The sequence below is a fragment of the Pseudochaenichthys georgianus genome, chromosome 17, assembly GCF_902827115.2.
Source record: "Pseudochaenichthys georgianus chromosome 17, fPseGeo1.2, whole genome shotgun sequence".
In the NCBI taxonomy this organism is placed as follows: domain Eukaryota; kingdom Metazoa; phylum Chordata; class Actinopteri; order Perciformes; family Channichthyidae; genus Pseudochaenichthys; species Pseudochaenichthys georgianus.
Window position 1 is genome coordinate 28,630,713 of NC_047519.1, and position 22,005 is coordinate 28,652,717.

At 38.4% G+C, this 22,005-nt stretch overlaps 1 protein-coding gene across 1 annotated transcript in view; it reads right to left on the bottom strand.

Moving 5' to 3' along the window:
• Positions 1–21,669, bottom strand: part of pth1r (parathyroid hormone 1 receptor) — a 44,439-nt gene extending 22,770 nt beyond the window's left edge. The window contains exon 1 of the mRNA XM_034105054.2: positions 21,593–21,669. Coding sequence (XP_033960945.1) covers positions 21,593–21,658 — 66 coding nt within the window. The 5' untranslated portion in view covers positions 21,659–21,669. The remainder of the gene's footprint in view (positions 1–21,592) is intronic.
• Positions 21,670–22,005: the final 336 nt, after the last annotated feature.

Here is a 22,005-nt window from a genome sequence, read left to right on the forward strand (position 1 = left end):
CACAGCTGCTTCAAAACCCTCCAGCCATGGGTTTCCTCATCTTTGGCCACAGTGCTGCAGGCAACACGCTCTGAATCTGGTTTCTTTCTGTGAAATATTCTTGAAAATGTACACTGCTGACATTTTCTTTTTTTGGAATATGAGGAAAAGCAACAGGGTAGCCTGGATGAAAGACAGCCTGGTCTATCTAGAAAGTCAGATTAAATTGTACTTAACGTAACAATCCAACCATCAGTGTTAAAGCACTACATTTATTCCTGACATGAATCAAAAAAGGACGTTTTTTTCTCCCTTATATAAACAGTTTCCATTTCACTTGTTGTTTATAGTCCCAGTTTGTATTCCTGTGGTTGTAACTGTGTGGTCATTAATCGAACTCGACAAATGTATAACACGAACAAACACACTATTATTTTCCTAAAATGTTCTCACCCTATATGTCTCAGCTTTTGAAAATTGTGTTAGAGTGTCGTGGAACCTCAGGTGTGGTTTTTCCAGTAATGAAAATATTTTCCATACTAATAGGTCACATCGCCTGGCTCTCTGTTTCTCTGAGGATCACTCTTGGGCATGACAAATGTGATTGTATTGAAAAAGAACAAATTCATTCTCTTAGTGTGACAAGAAAAGAGGAAATAAAAACATAGAAATTCAAGCCTAGTTTTGAAACTAAAGCGTGGATCAGCGCACAAATCACAATTGTCTGTTATAAGGGGGTTTTCATGGTGCTTTGAGCCAATACTGCAGCGAAATGAAATATAAAAACACAAACGAACGTGTATGCCATACAATATGCCTGGAGGTATGGCTAAAAAAAAACTCCTAGTCTTGTTTTTTTGGTTCAGTGATGCAGAGCAAACAGTACAAATGAAAGACAGACGTTTGCTCACAGCAAACCTGGCTGCTGCTATGTAGAAATCTAATTCTGCTCACAGGTTTTACAATGAGACAGGAAAATATGTTGACAAGCGGCAATTTAGTCCCAACATCCGAAGAAAAGAAAAAAGAGACAGAGTGAAGTGATTACGTCCATTCACAAATACAAATAACTGCACTTAATATGTTCTTAGAATATAATTATCATATTCAGGCTTTCTGTAACTACAATTTGGTGCGGATTATTTGTCCATTTGTCCCTTGTTCATTTGAATCTGTCCAACAGGATTATTTTGTTAGATATGCGCATATGAGATGTTTCTGTCTGTGTTTTTGGTCAATTTAACAGCACATCATTGTCAATACAGTCATGAACTGTGTGCTCCTTCTCTCAATACAAAATGTGCTTGTATCTAAATTCTCTAAAATATAAAAAATAGAAATACCCTTGTTGGAGCTGTTTCATAACTTATTATGTTTTTTGGATTATTACTACATTGTAGCGTTTGATTTGAAGCCGGTAAAGTTGGAAAAGTACATCACATTTGCATTTAAAGTACAGAACTTGATTTAATACCAGTATATATTTTAGTTAATGCATGATTATTGTTGCACCATTGAAATGCTCGTACAGTTATTGTAGTTATGTACTACTACACCAAGCAGGATGTATAGTTCTACAGTTGGCTGCAACCAATGACCTGAACACCATCTCTTTTGCAGCAAAGTTTACTTTCTTCCAGACTTTCTAAGTTCTCTCTAGAGCCTGTTTAAAGTCCAGAGTAAGCTGCAGAGGAACTTCTAAATCTGCGTGCTGAGAGAAAAAGTAATTTGGGAACAAAGACGTGTACAGTATACATTGTCTCTTTTGTAAGCTTAAAATGATACTGTAAATACCAAGCTGTCGTGGATTTTCTGCACACAAAACCATAATACCTCAATCCATCAACATTTTCACTACCCTCAGTCCTGAAATAAGGATGTCCAGTCTGAACGCTGAATAAGGTTACAGAATGAAGACGTTTATGGATTTGCACAGTAAACAACCACAGATGGAACAACATTTGACCGCAGGCGAACAAGGATAGATACTACCTGTTTACTGTATACTAAGCCAATATAGAATATTCCACTGAACGCTGCTGAGGCGGTCACACTATTTTCATCTGAATAACCGGCTGGTGTTACTTAAGGTGAAAAGCTGAACCAACAGGAAACCAGAAACAGTAAATCTGGATGGTAACTGCTCTGAAAGGACAAGTGTCATTATCGTCAAAGCATATGCACAGTATGAGTAGTTTGGCAGTTTTGTAATTGTGCATTTTCACAGCTTGAATTTAAAATACCAAGCTCTTATTATGTTATAGATCAGTAATTTATATTATATGTTGAATTTTTTCACTTCAGTCAAACACTTCAAAGTGAAGTGATATGTTTATTACACTTCACATACAATTTCCTTTTTGTACAGAAGTCTTTTGCTTTCACAAACCTGTCTAGTAAAGCTGCCGTTCCAACACATTACCAACACATTTCTTAACCTTTCCAGGTCAGTTTGAACCCCTGTAAAACATTAAACTAAAATGAGGCGGGGACTTTTGCGGTTTATTTTTTCTAACCCTTAAAAAAGAGGGACATTTATGTCTTTATCTGCAGACGCCATCTCACACAGACATAGTAGAGTATCATTTACCATTTTAAGAAGAGAATCCTGCAATAAGTGTGCCCCCTGATTATTTCTGAAAACTAGTCCTCCTCTCCTGGCGAGACTCCAAACCTCCAAAGTAAACATTTACAGGGAGAAACATTGACATTCTTATTTACTGCATTTCACTCAAAACAGTAATCTTTTTGTCAAATACTTTTTGCATGTGTGCCAAAATGAAAATTTGAAAAATACACACCATGTGTGTTTTCATCACCGGTCGCTAGAATACAAACGCCACTTGAATAAACCGCACGTTTCTATTTGTCTTTGCAAACTGCAGCTTGATGACTTAGACTGCAACGCGCTGCAAGGATATAAGACCAATATTGAGAGAACTGTTTTTAGGCTTGTGTGCAAGACAGTGTTGAACCACTATGGCTAAATACTGACACTACAGTATATAGCATGTGATTGAAGGAACATTTACAGTTCTAATTCCAGCATTTGGTTTCTATATTATTTTAGTAACTTACAGTTTTATTTACTTACTTACAAGTTCAGCTTGACTGGTCCCATATATATATTCAGTGTTCATTTGTAGATTTGTGATTATTTCTAAGTAAAAAATACATTTATTTTAATGTAAAAAATGGAGTCACGTGGATAGACGGCATGCATACATGGAGTGGAGACACTGGGTTTCCGGTACATTACCAACAGTCTTGATTGTGGACAGCCTTGTGCTTTTTCTTTTTTCAAAAAAGTTGTGGTTGACCAAAGTCATTTCCTGAAATGCCCTACAGTGAATAAGAGAGCGAAATGCTGGAACTCGTAAGGTAGACTTTCAATGGAGAGTACAAAGCTAAAAAGTTGAGTTTAAATGATCGGTAAAAGCTCCACTGAGTTTAAAGGCGTGTAATTATCTATCAGCCATGGATTGCAAGTCAAACCCACCCTAAAGATGATATTAGTAGTATCGCAGACCTACTCATAATACAAAAAAACTACACTACTGAACAAAACTCTAAGTCTAAAATCAAAAACTCATATCAAACCAGATTTGTTTTAAATCATGACAGCAAAGTATTGTGTGATCAAAAGTCTGAAGCTTGAAATGATTGAGACCTTTGCACTGACCGCTGTAAATTTAGAAGATTAAAAAGAAAATGTCTCATTATCGTGGTGGTGTGGATCGTTAAAATCACTCACAGCATATTTCCACATCTGAACACAGAAACAATGCAGCATCTTGATAATGAAATGCCTGCTTGCTGGCGAATATACTTGCAATAGCTGAATAATTTAAACGATAAAGATAAATTAATGAATCAAAGGACTCTTTTAACTACAACATGACATGAATATTAAAAAATATAATTGTAATGCAACTAACTGAATGATTTCTAAAAATGGTGGATTACATTTTTTTTTGTATTTTTGATGATCATGACTGCATTGAAGGCTCCATGAAGCATACATTATAGGAGGTAGTTAGCTATAATGTATGAGAAAAACATGCATGTCATATGTCACAATCAAGGGAATATCCTTGAGACTCTCAATTAAAGACATCGAGATTAGTAAATTATGACAAATATATAACCATAAACTGAATGATTGCTTTCTAAACTCCCAAGCCACTGTGGCCTAATGGTGCCAGAGTGGGAACAGTTCTAGGACAAGGAAAATATTACATTTGTCTCTTTGTATTGGAACCATGGGAATCGGAGATAAGTTCACTAGTAAGGCGAGGCAAGGCAAGTTTATTTATATAGCACTTTTCAACACAAGGCAATTCAAAGTGCTTTACAAAAAATGAAAGACATTCAGAAAATGGCATTTAAAATCAGTCATTAAAAAGAAAAGCTAATAAAAGAAACATTAAAAGAAAAAATACATGGATAAAAGTTACAGTGCAGTCTAAGATATGAATAGTTCAATTAAACATTAAAAGAAAAAGTACAAGGATAAAAGTTACAGTGCAGTCTAAGATAGTTCAATTAAAAGCAGCGGCAAAAAGAAAAGTCTTCAGCCTGGATTTAAAAGTAGTCAGAGTTGCAGCGGACCTGCAGGTTTCTGGGAGTTTGTTCCAGATGTTTGGAGCATAATAACTGAACGCTGCTTCTCCATGTTTAGTTCTGACTCTGGGGACAGAAAGCTGACCAGTCCCTGAAGACCTGAGAGATCTGGATGGTTCATAATTTAGCAGGAGGTCAGAAATGTATTTTGGGCCTAAACCATTCAGTGCTTTATAAACCAGCAGCAGTATTTTGAAATCTATTCTTTGACACACAGGAAGCCAGTGTAAAGACTTCAGAACAGGAGTGATGTGATCCACTTTCTTAGTGTTAGTGAGGACTCGAGCAGCAGCGTTCTGAATCAGCTGCAGCTTTCTAATAGATTTTTTAGTGAGACCTGTGAAGACACCATTGCAGTAGTCGAGTCTACTGAAAATAAAAGCATGGACAAGTTTTTCCAAATCCTGCTGTAACATTAGTCTTTTAATCCTAGATATGTTCTTTAGGTGATAGTAGGCTGATTTAGTAACTGTTTTAATGTGACTGTTGAAACTCAGGTCAGAGTCCATGACTACACCTAGTAGTAAACTGAAAGAGCAGATTGATGGTGGCACTAGAGGACCACTACAAGTCCAAAAGCTGTCTCTCTCAGTCAGCCACTGGCAGAGAGCCAAGACAACAGTCTGGATTTAGACAGCTTCTTCATCTTCATCTCCAGCGTTACAAAATAGATGTTTTGGAACCAACAGCAGAAATTGCCTTGAGGTGTGATACAACAGAAAAATCACTGAACACTAATAAAGATAAATTAATGTTCAATTTGTCTCAATACCAACAACGGAGCTTAATCTTTAAGTCTATCGACTGACTGTGCCCTAAATCAATCATACATAACACATCACCACTGGCAACAGTCTGTGCATTTTTCAAATGTATTTTCATAAAGTCACATAAGTACTGTCTGCAGCTGAATGGAAAATGGCAGATTTATTTGCAAATGTGATCTTATTTTTACATCATTCTTAAATGTTCTCCCTATTGATGGATGTGTTTACCGACATATGTTATGTGAGATTTGCCGTCTCTGGGAGTGTGTATGAATTTACTTTTTTCAGGGTCAATTTCAACATATTTAAAAAACACCAAAGTGGCATTAACTTTTCAAACTGTGTTTTGATTGTCAACAAAAAACCTCTGATTGCAACTTATTTTTATCTGGAAACACAAATGTATACATTTTCCTTACCGACTCCAAACACCCCCCCAATAATGTCTCCCTCTGTGAGCTGGTTCCTCAGTGAGGATGAGATTGTTAGGTAAATGTGCATATAAAGTGAGACTTTCCTTTCCAGATCACACTTCATCACATAGATGATATATAATATACAGATAATATTTACTCTGGTCACTGTAAAGCGCCTCTATTATGGATATATAGTCCAATGTTTGTTTAATGTACTTGTTTTGGTCATTTGCCATTCTTTGCACCATTGGCTAACATTCACTTCCTTGTTGTTGGCATGTATTCAACATTTGATCTCCAGGGCTTTTGGACTTTCTTGTATGTTTTTCTCCACAAAATAGGGGGGTCTACGAAAATTATATCTCTGCTGAATCTTGTTTTTAATGGCCAGCGTACTATCTGGAAAAAACATGAATATGTTACTTTTGACATATTGCACCGCATGAATGTTTTAGCGGCTGAGGTTCCTGGATATTATAAACTCTATGAGTCAGTGCCACTCCTCTTCAACTGTGCAATTTGCATTTGATGATAAAAACCACAAACCACAAGACTGGTTGTCCTTTGGAAATGCTTGCAGACCACATTCTGACTTGAAGCAGCATTTAGTTCCTAATTATACCCTGTTCTGGTCATAAGCCTGAAGAACAGCACTTTTGTCCTTGATGGAAACATTGTGTGTGCTCTAAAAGGCAGCATAAGCTCTGATTGGGTGGTTCTCCCACATACAAAAAAGAAATGTTTTGCATTACATAAGGGATTAAGTACACATGAGCAATAAAGCAATGCAAATAAAGCATTTTAATTGTCATTAAAAGCTTAAAGACGACTGCTTATGCAACAATCAAATGCACCGGACAACTCATAATATCTTAATGGATTTTTCAAATTGTCAACTAATAATACTTGTGGCAGACTGCAAGCAGGACAAAGGGTTACAAAATGGAGTCATCTTTTGTATATAGATTATAAGGATCATAGGTTAAAAATACATTTCTAAATGGAATTATAATCCTTAGAGCTTTTATTTCTCATAACAGACGGTGTTCTCTACACACGCTGTAGTATTAATGGCAAATGATACCATATCAGTCACTGCTTGGCAACCTCAGGAATAATCCTCTAAATCACAGCCACTAAAGATAAGACATGAGAGGATGTCATGTTGGCATGAAAACAGCATCATTTATTCATGGCAAACATTGACTCAAACAACACATTCAATATTAATTATTTACAAAATATTTGGAAATTGCCTTTACCTACTGTACAGTTCTTGTGAAAATGAAAATAGGTGAGTTCACAAAAAGTAGGTCTATGTGATATTTATAAGGATTGACAGCAGGTACTTTCTAATGGACTCATCTATTTTTAAATGACACTTTCACCAAAATACACTCTGATAAAAGAAAACACTGCATGAGCCATAAAACGATTGCAAGTCTCTCAGTGGTCTTTTTCTTTTTTACACGAAAGGTTTCATAAATGAATGATGACAGTGAGGCCAGGTGGACTTAATGGTTCAGGTGCGGTGTATCCAATGCGTCTGAACTGAAAGAAATTCAGTTCATTCCCATTAGCGTCTTTGTGGCAGCCACAAATCTTTCTTTGCCTTCAATTAACAGCAATTCATTTGCATAACCTTGTTCCAGTTTTGGAGCCCACAATCTCACTGTCATCATTATAATGAATTGCTCAAAGCCAATTTTTCAATTAATATACCATTTTGTTTAACAAGACAAAGCCAAAGTGTCATTACAGAGAAGCACTTTAACAAGTCCAAATGGATGTGAGTATCGGCCACCATCAGTATTCTCGGCACGTAGATCAAACTGCTGCTCGCTCTCGCTGCTCATGAAAACCCAATAGAGACTACAACATAATCAATGATGATATTTTCAATTCACAATATAATCTAGTGCAGGGGGTCATGGATGCCGTCTGTTTGCATCATACACTCCAAGTGATACTCTATTTATTAAAAGTGGTGCTGGAGTTTTGACCTCCTTTTCCCTTCTCCATGCAGCTTTGAAGAAGTTATGCCAGAAACCCCGACTCTGCTTCTCCTGTTTGTCTGTTTTTCAGCAGGATTACAAAACATCTATTGGCCTGATTTACATAAAGCCTGTTGAAAGATGTAGCATGGGCCAACAAAGACCTTTCGTTATGCCTTATCTTTTATGTTTTAGTTTAGTGATTCGAAGATGCTCCCTTGGGCTTGTGTGTTGTGACATAGATTCATCAGTAATGAAAATAATTCTAAGTTGCAGCCCTATCACTACCACAGCCGGTCATTCTGGATGATCTTGTGCTTTTAAGTCACAGCTCAGCGAGTGATTTTGATGACATAATAATAAATAATTAATAATTCCTTACATTTATTATATGCTCATTATTATAGATGCTCATTACACATATTTTTTATACATGCAATGGTCACTGTGGACAATACCCACAGGAGCAAGTTCAGGTGAAGTGTCTTGCCCAAGGACACAACGGCTTTACAGACGCAGCAGCAGCGGGTTTCACCCCTTGATCTGATGATCATTGCACAGCACACTGCGCCACACCGTCCATCTTCACGCCTCGAAGTCATCGAGGCGCTTTTACAAGTACACATTGATATTATACATGTACTGTGGACAATACCCACAGGAGCACATCCGGGTGAAGTGTCTGGCCCAAGGACACAACGGCCTGACGCAGTGGCGGCAGGAGCGGGTTTCGAACTGGAGTTCCCCAGCACTCCCCCTTGATCTGATGATCGGATGCACGACAGACCACTGCGCCACCCGTCCCATAATGATCAAACTAAAGTCAATGAACCAGAAAGCTATGTGGAACTGCCTGTCCAAGAGTCAGCACAAATACACGGAAAACTGGTGCGCAGTGGGGGCCTGTGGGCAAAAATATTTGACCAGTTTGACCGGTAGAAGTGAACACAATGAAGCACACTTTGAAGCCAGAAGCAAATGCTTGTCCTTGTGACCTTAGGAACCTGATGAAAATAATTTCCGTAGCAAGTATGTTGTGGGCCATTACTAGCAAGAGCCGAACACAACAGAGCAATCAGTGCTGCAGACATTTAACATTTGAGAGAAGAAGGAGCGGAGTACAAAAAAGGTGACACATGTACAGTAGAGGCAATCAGCCCCTTATCACTGTCGACCAAAGGGGCACTATGCAGCCTGCTGCTCACTAACAACTAGGGCAAGGACAATGTTTTCCCCTAATTCTTACAGCCTCCCCATTAAAGCCTCTAAATTGTAGACAAATTAGGCACCGTTTAAGCACCCCAAGGTGTCCCTCATTTGCACTAATATTCAACCCTTTTCATTTGCTTATTGAAGTGGCTGCTGAGAGTGAACCTTTGCACTTGGTCACCTTGATTGAGGTGCTTTGTAGAGGACTACTTAAACTCATCTAGCAAGGTCAGTCATCTCTCTAATTATTTATTTAACAGAAAAGAAAATGAATAACACTCCAGTTTAATAACTGACAACATTATTATTATTATTATTATTATTAGTTTATGTATGTATTCATTTTTTAGAACAAAACCATAATGTTGATCAATTCAGTTTAACATATTAATTGTTATCATAGGGTTCATTTTTGTGCTGAACAATAGAAAACCATTATATAACATGACTGTAACAACTATACTATGACCTTCAAAGTGATATTTACTTTGCGTTGTAGCTAGCCTCTTTCCTTAAAGCACTGCTGAGGGCTTAATTTAAATAACACGCAACATAATTTCCAGTGTGACTTCAAGGGAAAAGCCTTCACAAGACATACAGTAAGTCCATTTGAAACGCAAGATATTAAGGAAGATTATATAAAAATCACATTGTAGACATTGTAGTGTGTTTTCCATAGGGTGTTTTTTATCATTGTATTTGTCAAAGGATGCTCACAAGCCAGCTTGCTCTATAAAAAGATGTTCTTGCGCAAATCTGATTACATAAAGCCACTAAATGATGTGCTGAGCCATTAATGGATTAACTCCAAAGATACATATATATCACTGCGTTTAAGGATTTAATACATATCAGAGACACAAATGTTGATGCATCAATTTGAGGATGCTCAGACTGTCTAGTGCACTGAGGGAAATGTAAGCACACATGGACAACACTGTTCACGGTGTGCTCCAACTGAGAGGCCTGCAAGCAGCCTGTCAGCGTGAGCTTTCCACTTTCCACTTACTACAGGGTCATTGGTGCTGAGGTCTTTGAACCATGCTTTTATTTGACTGAAAATTGCTGGAACTGGGTAAAAGGAGTCTGTAGCGAAAGGCAAACAGTTTGCACGGATGAGAAAAGCGCAAGTCGATATCACACATTCAGCTTACTATTAACACAGCCGTTACTCAGTCAAAGAGAATTAGCTCTGCACATCATACACAAAAAATGAGCACTAACACAAAATCATCTTTATGGACTACATTTTAAAAATATGTTTTTTTCCCAGTGTATGGAGGTGTTGCTTTCACTCTAACCAAGTATATTTAAATCTTAGTAATATACTCTTAATTCATGGGTTAACACTGTGGTGAAGTGAAGTGGACCAGATTATTAGCACATAGAAAGAGCGTAAAGCACCCGATTTCTGAGCATTTTCTCATTTGCATAATTGTTAGCAAGCAATCATTTTCAAATGTTCCCAGGGGAACCAAAAAAGTGCCTCTGCACACAAACTGAAACCAGACGACTGCACCTTGCAGACAGAAATTAGCTTCCTTGGCCCATTATCAAAATTCTCCAAGACATAATTTCAGCAGAATCAAAAATATCCTCTTTTCCATCTTCTTCCTTGTCAAAACCTGGTGCCTTCATTACCCACAATGCAAGTTCAGTGGTGATGGATTCAGTTGTGTTATGCTAGTAGCAGCTAATGTAGCTCTGAGATGATAACATGCAGCCAATATGAGGAGTGAGCTACCGATTTCTGTTAATGTTAGGCTAATTCTTTCTAGCTCCACACCACCACATTTGTTTTTGTTTTTAAATTGTGTTTAAAATAGTTGGCTGCCCCAACCATACAGTATTTGACTCAAGTGTCAGCCAATTAACCTGAGTTTGTGCAGCCCCTCTTGAACCACAAAATGCTTTTAGATTTGTTTTCTCGCATATGTAGTAGTGCTCTCCAAGACCTGTAACATACTAAGGACTTTTGGTTACATTCCTCCACCCGCACCCTCAGCACTGGCTCCCCGCAGGGCTGCGTGCTGAGCCCTCTACTCTACACTCTCTACACACACGACTGCTCTCCCATTCACCCCTCCAACTCCATTATCAAATTTGCAGATGACACCACTGTGGTCGGCCAAATATACAAGGGAGACGACCAGTCGGCATACAGAGACGAGATCCTGAAGCTGTCTGTGTGGTGTTCAGCAAACAATCTGTATCTGAACACAAGCAAAACAAAAGAAATCATCATAGACTTCAGAAAGCACCGTCCAGAACACGCCCCCCTTCACCTCAATGGAGAGAGAGTGGAGAGGGTCTCCACCTTTAAGTTCCTGGGGGTTCACATCTCGGAGAGCCTCAGCTGGACAGCACACACCACTGCAGCAGTTAAGAAGGCCCAGCAGCGACTACACTTCCTGAGGGTGCTTCGGAGAAACCGACTGAACAAGAAGCTGCTGGTGTCCTTCTACCGGGCGACCATCGAGAGCGTGCTGTCATACTCCATCTCGGGGTGGTATGCAGGGTGCTCAGCTGCGGACAAGAAAGCCCTGCAGAGAGTGATCAGGATGGCAGAGAAAACCATCAGCTGCCCCCTGCCCTCTCTGGAACACATCTCCACCTCCCGCTGCCTCAGCAGAGCTAACAAAATGATAAAGGACAGCTCTCACCCAGGTCACAGACTGTTCTCTCTCCTGCCTTCTGGGAGGAGATACAGGAGCTTCAAGTCACGGACAAACAGACTTAAAAACAGTTTCTACCCCTGGGCCGTCAGGCTGCTCAACCACCACACATAATGCAATAACTGTAACCATTCTCACACATACACACACTTTTAATGCACTTTATATACTATTTTTATATCAATATTTGTAACTATTTATTCCCCCGTATGATTGTATGTCCTATTGCTGTGTTTTCTAGTGTTATGTATTTGTATGTATGTTTTGCACACCGGGACAGAGTTGCACTCTGAATCTCGTTATACTCTGTGTATAATGACAATAAAAGGCTTTAACTTAACTTATTTAAGTAGTCATTTTGGACATGGGATAATTAACACAAAACTTGGAAATCTTTTAAACTGATGTAGCAGCCTCCTATATTACAGTACAGGCTGAATCTATAATTAATCGGCTTTTACACTTATTTACTGTAGTCTTTATGATACATATTATCCCTGAAAAATATCGTTAATAACTAATAAATATGAACTTATTCAACAGAGAACTATTGTTCTTTCAATAATTGCATTGCCACATCACATCAACAATACACCTTATTGCAGAGTTGAATCCAGAAATAAGCATGAGAGTGACATGGTGTTATGCACAAATTCACTAATATGCTTTTTTGTGCGCATTTTGAAGCACTGCTTATGATTGTTCAAAAAATAACTTCACAAGCAAACATTAAACCACAACAACATGAACATAGACATAGTACATTTAATCAACCAACGTTGCATGGTTTAATAGTTAATTAACCTTTTCACTAATTCACTCATTCAGTAATTTCTTACTCGCCACTGGATATATAGGGCTATAGGGAAAGACACAGGGGCATTTTGGACAATGAGCAATATCTTCTAATGATGCAGGAAGAACTTGTGAGTTCCATAAGTTTAACTAGTAGTAACTCGTTTGCATAGTGCTAGGAGTTAATTATCTAACCTTTGACACATTAATGTTAATTAACATTATACTCACTAATGTCAAATATAAATGTAATTCCTGTAGATTAGGGGTGTCCAAACTACGGCCCGGGGGCAATTTTGAAACGGCCCTCAGCGAATTCAAAAAGTATAATGAAATATGGCCCACAAATGAAACTTGTGCTTCTCTTGTATTGTACTTCTCCAATATATATGCAAACATATATTACACAGTAGTATTCAAGAATTAATAAGCCAAATGTCTCAAATACATTCAGTAAATTCAAGTTGAAAACTATTTCTAACAAATCTAAGTTGATAAGAAAAAAGCCTAATGACTTATTTACATAACAAGCTTGAAATCAGAGGTTTGACGGACAGGATCGCAACATTTCCGTCAAAATCCATTATCACCCGTCGGCCTGTACACAACTCTGCCGGGGGGCAGAGAGAGCACGCTCGTGAACTGTCACGCCGTGTTATGCATGCCCACGGCACCTCGCGAGAGCGCGCACAGCGTAAAGCAAATACTTTTGTTGATCTGTTCGGCAAAAGTTAGGTTTGGAAACGATATAATTTCCTTTCGGGCGGGCATGCATAACACAGCATAATAACGGAGCCCCGCTGCGGGGATACTTTGGCGCTGTTCTGAGTTTGTACTAATCTGTCAAGATGACGGACGGCTATCAGATTTTTCCGTCATTGTTAAAAAAAATCCGTCATAGACGGAAAATATTCGGTTAATGCGACCTCTGCTTGAAATATACCCTTCCTGTGTCCCTTTATTAGAAGCAATCTGAGGCTCCTTTTTCTAAGGGATGAGCTGCCAACAAAATATAAGAAACCCTATGGAGATCTGTGATGTAGGCTGTTTTTTTTCATAAAGCATATTCAAGTAACAAGCATAATTTACCTACATTTGATTGATTTTGCTGACTTACAACTTAAAGGGGACCTATCATGCAAAATGCACTTTTTTATGTCTTTTATACATAAATATGTGTCCCCGGTGCGTCGGGGAACTCACGCAGCGTCAGACAATAAAACCCTCTCTCTTTTCCTCCGTACCCAAATCTCTAAAGATGGGGGTACAACGTCCGATATGACGTAATATCGGAAATGTTGACCCACGGCACTATCAGAAAGTTGCTATCAGAAACAATGCCCGACTGTTTTGGACGTAATATGGTCGGTGTTAACATTAGCATTGCTAACACTCAGAGCTAACCTGTACTGGAGAGCGTGTGTGTGAAGAAGCAGGAAATAAAAAGGAACTCACCTTGTGGTGTAACCGGCAAGAGAGAAAGCCTTTGAGCTCCAGACTGTTTCAGAAACAATCCTTGATAATCCATGATATGGCGTTTCATCACCGCAGTATTTAGTTTAGACAGTAGCTGCCGGGTCCCGCATGAGCTCCGCCCCCTCCTTTTTTGTTATCAATTTATTTAATTTTTTTAAAGCTTTATACCCAAAATCAGCACTTTTGAAACAGGAAGTGAAATAGAGGCATATGAGGCATGGCTAGAATGGGTGATCTGTTTGGTATTTTGAGCAAAACACTTCATAGACATGTTTTTTATATATTTTTATATATCTGAGACCTATGCTATTGCCTAAAAATAGCATGATAGGTGCACTTTAACTTATGAGGCAATATACCTCACCAGTGAGGGGCCCTTTTTATGTATCTGGCCCTCGGTGAAAAAAGTTTGGACACCCCTGCTGTAGATCATTACAAGTGTATTTATACCGAATACTTTAACCTCTTTAAGATCTGCAAAAAACGTAACTTTGCTTCCACATTCAGGGTTTGTTCTCATTGGCTCACGCGTTAAATGCCAAGCAGCTCGACTTCCCCTGTACAGTGTGAGGATTTCTAACTTATTGCTGGAAAATCTGGGAACTGCATACTTACAAACCCATAAGGCCCAGAGTTTTGCAATGAAACTAATAAAGGTCCTTTTAAGAAATGCGGCGTCCTCTCAGCCATATGCCATGTGCCAGGGGAGTATTCCTGGCCCAGATCTGAGCTGCTTTCAAATCACGTAAACAACTGGATCAGATGTATGAAATCTTGCACTTAAAATGTTTTTGTTTTTACAGGATAAATGGATTGGTTAACATTGGAGTTTGATTTGATATTTTTTGTGGCTGTTTTGCCATATATTCAATAAGAAAATACCATTCCTGCCCCTGATAATGTAAGTAATTGAATTGTGTACAAACTCAATTGGTGTTGCATTTAGGAGGGTAGAATGAGTCTGGCTGCTTCTGTAAACTTGAAACTCAATCCCTTCACCAACAGCGGGGGTTGGGCTGAGCAGAAACGTAGGTCAACGACAAAAGCATCTACATTTCTGAGAATTTTCACATGTCAACTCAACTGAGGTTCTCGGAGATTCCAAGCATATTGCCCGCAAGGAAGTCTGCACCACAATATTGATACAGCAGGTAAGTGATGAGGAAGGACTACATAAGAATAAAACGTATCAAAGCACTGGCAATCAATCAATAGTCTCCACCTTTTAGAATTGTTGAGTTTCAATATACTGCTATTCCAGCCAATTTCTTATTGCAATGCTTGAGTTAAAACAATCTTGATATTGGACGTTATAAAATATAGATTACCTTATCAAAGCCAGACAGAAGAGAGGCAGTCTATAACTCTGAAATATTTGACAAATAGCCACTTGAACGAGATAGCCGTATCCCACTGGGGAATTCAGCTTAAACTTGGGAATTGTCCATCGGCAGGTAACAACCAGGTAACAACTAATTTAATTCATGGCATGTCCAAAATAAGGGAAAGAAAAGGTGTGTGTGAGTTATTATGTCAGATGTTGTTTGATAAAACATATTTGGCCTCATTAATTGGCCTCCTCTGTTTCACTGATCTTTGTCAAAGTGCTTTTGAAGATGCGTCACTCACAGGATTATTGAGTACTAGGAAGCTGATTTAAATGCATCATTAAGTCGTCAAGGTTACAAGATATAAAAAGGCATAGAAGAAAGGGAAAGATATGTTGTTGCCAACAACCAAAACTTATAATGTACACACAGTCAAACTATTTATGAATGCTGAAGTTCATAGAGCAGAAACAAAGTGGTATTGAGTTACACATACTCTTCCATCTTTCAAGAGGAAAGCTAAGGGGGAAAAAAGCAGAGGTCAGGCTAAGTCAAGAAAACAAGCCCTTTCCTGAGTCAAACACAGCCATGGTATAACCTTACCATGCTGGTGAAACTGAAGACTCCCCTATTAACACACGTTATGAGTCTGACTCACAGGCCCACTAAAAACTGAGCTATGTGTCAGTCAATACACAAAAAAAGATACCTGTGCCACAGGATGTATGACTTTCTATTTAAAAAGTTCAAGTAATTAGATTATTCTGCAATTATCTCAGGAATCTTCTCAGCTACTGTAAAGCTCCGCAGTGAAAAACACAGCATAATGACACGTGTGTGAATAGTATTTTCCCAATACAAGTTGCCTCTGTGAGCTCAATCCCAGACTAATCCCAGGGAAAATTCAGACAAACATGTTAACTGACCAGTGACGACAGAAGTGACTCACAATCTACAGCAGCTGACACAGAGTTTACACCTCCATGCTGCTTAAATCCACATAATGCGCTGTAAAACTAAATTGCAAAACAGGATGTCTCAAGTCTGCCAACCACATAATCTCATTTGGAGGGAGAAATTACATTTGAACCAAGGTGGTACCATCTGTGCACTAAAATAGCCTCTCTTACACCCTTCAGCGTTTGAAACTCCTGCTGATTTCAATTTATCCACAGTCTTTCACGGGCAATTACATGATACTCTCAAAGCAGAGGGAGTAAACTTGTTTTTTTCTGGTGTGTTTTCGATGATGTGACGTTTCACTCGAGCCGTGAGTGCAAGTGTCTGCAGACCGTCACCGCAGAGCTGCAAGCTTTCTGTGGTTTTAAGCCCTTTCCATAAGTACACCTAAAACACGACTTTAAAAGCTTTCACGACCTGTTGTCCCCTTTAACACCTGCTAATTCACATCAAGCTTGTGGAGATGATCAATATATGTCAATACGGAGAAAAAGCTTTTAATATAGACAAACGACAGACCCAAGACCAGTGGGATAAATCATTTCATCACAATGAGTTTGTTTAGAGAGCTTAAACATACGCAGCAGCGAACATGAAGAATTGTAAAGACTGTCAGCTTTTTCAAAAGGGCTATAATTTGAAATGTTTGCATGATGTGAAACTGTGTGTTATTTCCTTCAAGCCACTTGTTAAAATAAAATTGTACAATCAGTGGACTGCCACCACCTGATACAACAGTGTGTTATATTGTTTTCTACATTTCTACACAATGTGAAAAGGGCATAAACGATGGCAGCCTGCCGGACAGACGGACACAATACCGGATATCAACTTTTTTTATTTCGTCTTTAGACAGAGAAATCTCTTTCAGACATTTTGAATTGAGGCCAGACAATGAAGTACACATAACAAACACTATTAAAATTCTCCATAGAACCAGAACCTGCACATGGGAAACACAGTGGGAGTTCCCTGATGGATCTATGCCTTATCAAAGCTATAATGAAAATGTTTCATCCTTTTCCCACTTGAAGGATTAGTATCAAATAATTATCAGCCTACAAGCCAATATGTCAAAGCTACCTTGGGGCAAGATCTAAGCTCACTGCCGGTTTGTTTGTGAAGTATAATAATATACACAAACCAGGACTGTCAAAAAACTGTACAAAAGACTACAAATAAACCAATAACAGTAATGGATAGTAAGATATAAGAGGTGCTGCAATTATTTATGTTTATATTATTTGTTTAATATTACGGATATTGTTAATTCCTGGGTACCACAACACCTCTAATATGATATATCCAAACACCCAAGGAAGCATAATCCTGCATTCAAACCTTATTTAAAGGTGCTATATTCACAAAAATCGAATTGATAATGATTATTTTTACTTGATTCCCCCCTGGTCAAATATATGACCTTTGAAAATATAGCAGTCATTGCTCATAATGCATTCATTCCAGAGTGGATGACTGCATTTCGAAAAGGTCTCTTATTTGCGCATAATTGTAGATTATCAATGAATATTCTGTCTGCTTTTTTTTTTTTTTTAGTGGTGTGGATTTCGTGTATTCCCATGACCAGATGGCATGTCCTGCATTGGCCTGGTTTGTAGCTTCCCGCCAGGGGAAGAGCTCACATTTGCTCAAGCTAATCAACAATTAGCAATCCGCTCCACAGATCTTTTGCTGCTAAAGTTGAACTAACTTGATAAAGTCATAAATAGAGTGTGCATTGTCTTTGTTAGAAGTGGGCATTGGGCTCTGTAAATGGTAAAAGGACATTTAGTGCAAAAGTGACCAATCTCATCAAGGTAAAAGCCTTTGTGATGTTCAATAATCCCATTGGAGATAGGTCCAGCCAAGCGTACAACACTAATGGATTTCTTCAAAAGAAGCCTCAACTGTAAAATCTGTTAATTGGGCGTACAATCCTTGCAATAGCACAACAATTTATATTTGTATGAAATGTTCGTGGGTTTATTTCATGAATAAAGCATGTCTTAATGGGGTCTGATAAGAGAGAGAATTAAGATCAAGGCTACGACCACAGGGTTTCAACTCCCTGAATAAATGCAACGCATTAAAGGTAAATGACCAATAGCTAGTATCAAATAAGGTGTCACAAGAGAAATTGCAAGTCATTGCAAATGAGGCTCACTGATGCGGCCAGAATTAATTTTACAATAATAACGCAGCATTATTAAAGCACTTATTTTACAATTTTAACTATAGTTTTCAAAATGAAAGCAAAAAAATAATAATGTACTTCTCATATCCCCCATTAAGTTAAAAAATCTATTTTTTCTCTTCTGTATTTGAGATTTAAAATATTTCTTTTATTATGGAAAATGTTGCGCATTATGTTTACATAGGGAGACAATGAAAAAGAATAGTTAATTAAAAAAAATCACTCAGTCTTTCAGTGTAGGGTCAACTGAATAATCTTTCATTAGGAAAGTCCATGGTGATTAACTGCATGATTCTGCAGAGATCGAGTGATTACAAGTGAATACATTTAAGGAGATGCTTCATTGCATGCTTCTTCAGGCACACATGCAAACTCCCAAAAGTGGGAAAGAAATTATAATAACTCCTACAAGAGATCAGTTAAAAAGCCCTGCAGAAATAAATTGTAATATAGGAGCACGTTTCACAAATACACCAACAGGAATTAGTGGGAAGTAATCTGCTGGCCCTAATTACCACAGACAGATTGAGACGAGATTATCCCGCACTCTAATCTGTGTTATGAAATTCCATAGAGGGTTATTTGGCTAAAGCTACTCAGCCTACAGTCCAAATTAAAATTGAGCAATTTTATTTCTCTGAATGTTTTTAAGGCACGTCTGCACGAGATGCTTTCTGACACTATGGGTGTTTGTAAATGTTGGTGAATATGTAAATATGATGTCCTCTATTGTTTGTTTTTATGTTGTTTTTATGTTTCATGTGGAACTAAATTGATGCAGGTCTCCCTTGTAAAAGAGATCCATGATCTCAAGGGACCTATCTGTCTAAATAAAGGTTTGAAATGAAATGAAATGAAAGAAGCGTTATAGCCCTTTGAATGATACTTTGAAGAGAAAATATATTTTTTTAAAGATATATTTGCCTGTTATGCCACATCCTCTACTTTTTCATCAATTTTAATGAAACTGTAAACTTCTATTGTAATGTTGTTAGATGTTAAGGTCCAACGCCACATAGACTTATCAAGACCTTCCCGCCACGTTGAGGAACTAAGCCACTGTTTCTGGGCTAATGTCGTTAACAGATATTTTCCACATGGAGTCAAACTGGTAAAAACGGCCTTACAAGACATGACAGCATTTACAGTGCTGACATAATGCTTGGCTATGGTAGACAGATACAACTGTAGTCCTTCCAGTCAGGAATCAGACACGTGAAAGTCATCACAGGGCAAAACACAGTCATGAGGGAGAAATTAAACGCTCACTGAGGATCCTAAAGCAGTGCTTCCGTTTAAAACATGTAATAACTGAGTACGTGAGGCAGCCAGTTACACTGAACAAAGGCTCTGTGATGAGGAGCTTTGTCTGGGAGCTGTCACTGCAACAGGCCAGCTGAGATGAAAAACACAATGCAGACCCAACTAATTCATAGTGTTGTGCTGGTGAAAATTGGCATTAATGACAGGATTATTTATAGTAGGCTACATGCTGAGCTTCTGGACTCAGCCATTTAGTTTGACAACTGTATGTCTCAATTTAAAATGTAAAATGTATTTTAACCGAGACACACACTTTCCACGCACAGCTTAAGCTTTCAGGGAAATCTAACATTTGGTCACAGTTTGATGAGAAATTGCTTTTTTTGCAGAGAGGAAGACTGAGCAAACACCAGTGTAAAAACGGGTAAACACCATGACAGACACAGCCTTTTAACGACTAAATGTTGAATCAGCTATAAATACACAGCAATGTTATAATTGTTTTCCTCTGCCATCTAAACCAATGAGCCTAGAGGTCCACAGCGGTACAGTGATGGACCACATCACTGGGAAAATGCACTGTACCTCAGGCCTGGGCGAACTGCCTGTTGAATGCACAACAGCCACCGCCAAAACACACACAGAACCAACTCGGTGTGCTGTCTGCCTGTGTGTGTGTGTGTGTGTGTGTGTGTGTGTGTGTGTGTGTGTGTGTGTGTGTGTGTGTGTGTGTGTGTGTGTGTGTGTGTGTGTGTGTGTGTGTGTGTGTGTGTGTGTGTGTGTGTGTGTGTGTGTGTGTGTGTGTGTGTGTGTGTGTGTGTGTGTGTGTGTGTGTGTGTGGCAGGCCCTCTGGATACAGCTATTTCAATATTTGAAAGCGCAATTATAAATCACAATGTTGGGCAAGTAAATAATTACAGCTGTGAATCAGAGAGGTGAACATGTTCAGGAGCTGCTGCAGAATATGAATTAAATGCAACTGCAACATTGCTTTGGTTCAGTCAGGTGAGAGCTTAAACCAATTTGTAGTTAATACGAAGCCATGCTTATTACATAACCAAGGTTACCAGGCGCTGATTTCCACAAACACTGTGTTGTTGTAACAGTGGGGAGATGGATTTAATGGAAGTGTGATCATTAATTGCAGCAGCTTGTGTTAGGAGCCCTATTAACCCCTACAGCCCATGTCAATGTCAATAAGTGTGTCAATAAACAAAACGCCAACACTCTAATAGCATGGATTTACAACAACTCCAGATTAGTATGACAGCAATTTGCTACAACGCTTTGCTTTTCTGTCCATCTATTATTGTACACCTTGCAACCTTAGAGTCAGAACTAAACATGGAGAAGCAGCATTCAGTTATTATGCTCCAAATATCTGGAACAAACTCCCAGAAAACTGCAGATCCGCTGCAACTCTGACTACTTTTAAATCCAGACTAAAGACTTTTCTTTTTGCCGCTGCTTTTAATTGAACTATTTACATCTTAAACTGCACTGTAACTTTTATCCATGTATTTTTTCTTTTAATGTGTATTTTATTATCTTTTCTTTTTAATGACTGATTTTAAATGCCATTTTCTTAATGTCTTTCGTTTTTTGTAAAGCACTTTGAATTGCCTTGTGTTGAAAAGTGCTATATAAATAAACTTGCCTTGCCTTGCAAAAGCATGCTACCTTTTATTTGCAAGAGATGCAGATTCCATTAACATCAAAATCAATTTTGTAAATACATTCAGGTTTTTTTCTTATTAAAAATGAATGTGGCATTATATTTTCTTCAGCATCTCTTTTATCAAATGCTGCTCTCAGTGACGTGTGTACAGATTAGGCACTGCTGGAACAGTTATTTTTGATAAAACAGTCAAATAAAATGTTGCATGGTTGTAACACAATATAAAATGACTTACCAGGCATAAAGTGCTGAGAAGTGAGATGAGAAGGAAGTCCAGGTTGTGGAGCAGAGAGGATCCCATCGCTGACCTGAGACAGCTCTACCTCCAAGAGTCCTCGCGGGGTTCACTCACAGGTTGATGATGCTCGGATGATATTTGTTATTATGTTTAACTCTCTTCAAAGTGGAGCGAGTTGTATTTCTTCACTCCATCTGGCCTCTCGATGCTTAGGACGGCTTGTGAAATCATAACTCTGTAATCGCCTCGCTCTGCCCTCGATTTAATTTCCTTTAATCTACTATATGCTCAGGCTCAGCCCGTTCTCTTTATTTCTCTGCATCTGTCTTTGTTTTCCTCTTCTGAAATTACATCCACATGTCAGAACTATTTATGTCGCTCTCGCTCTGCGGTGGGAAGTTCAAATGATT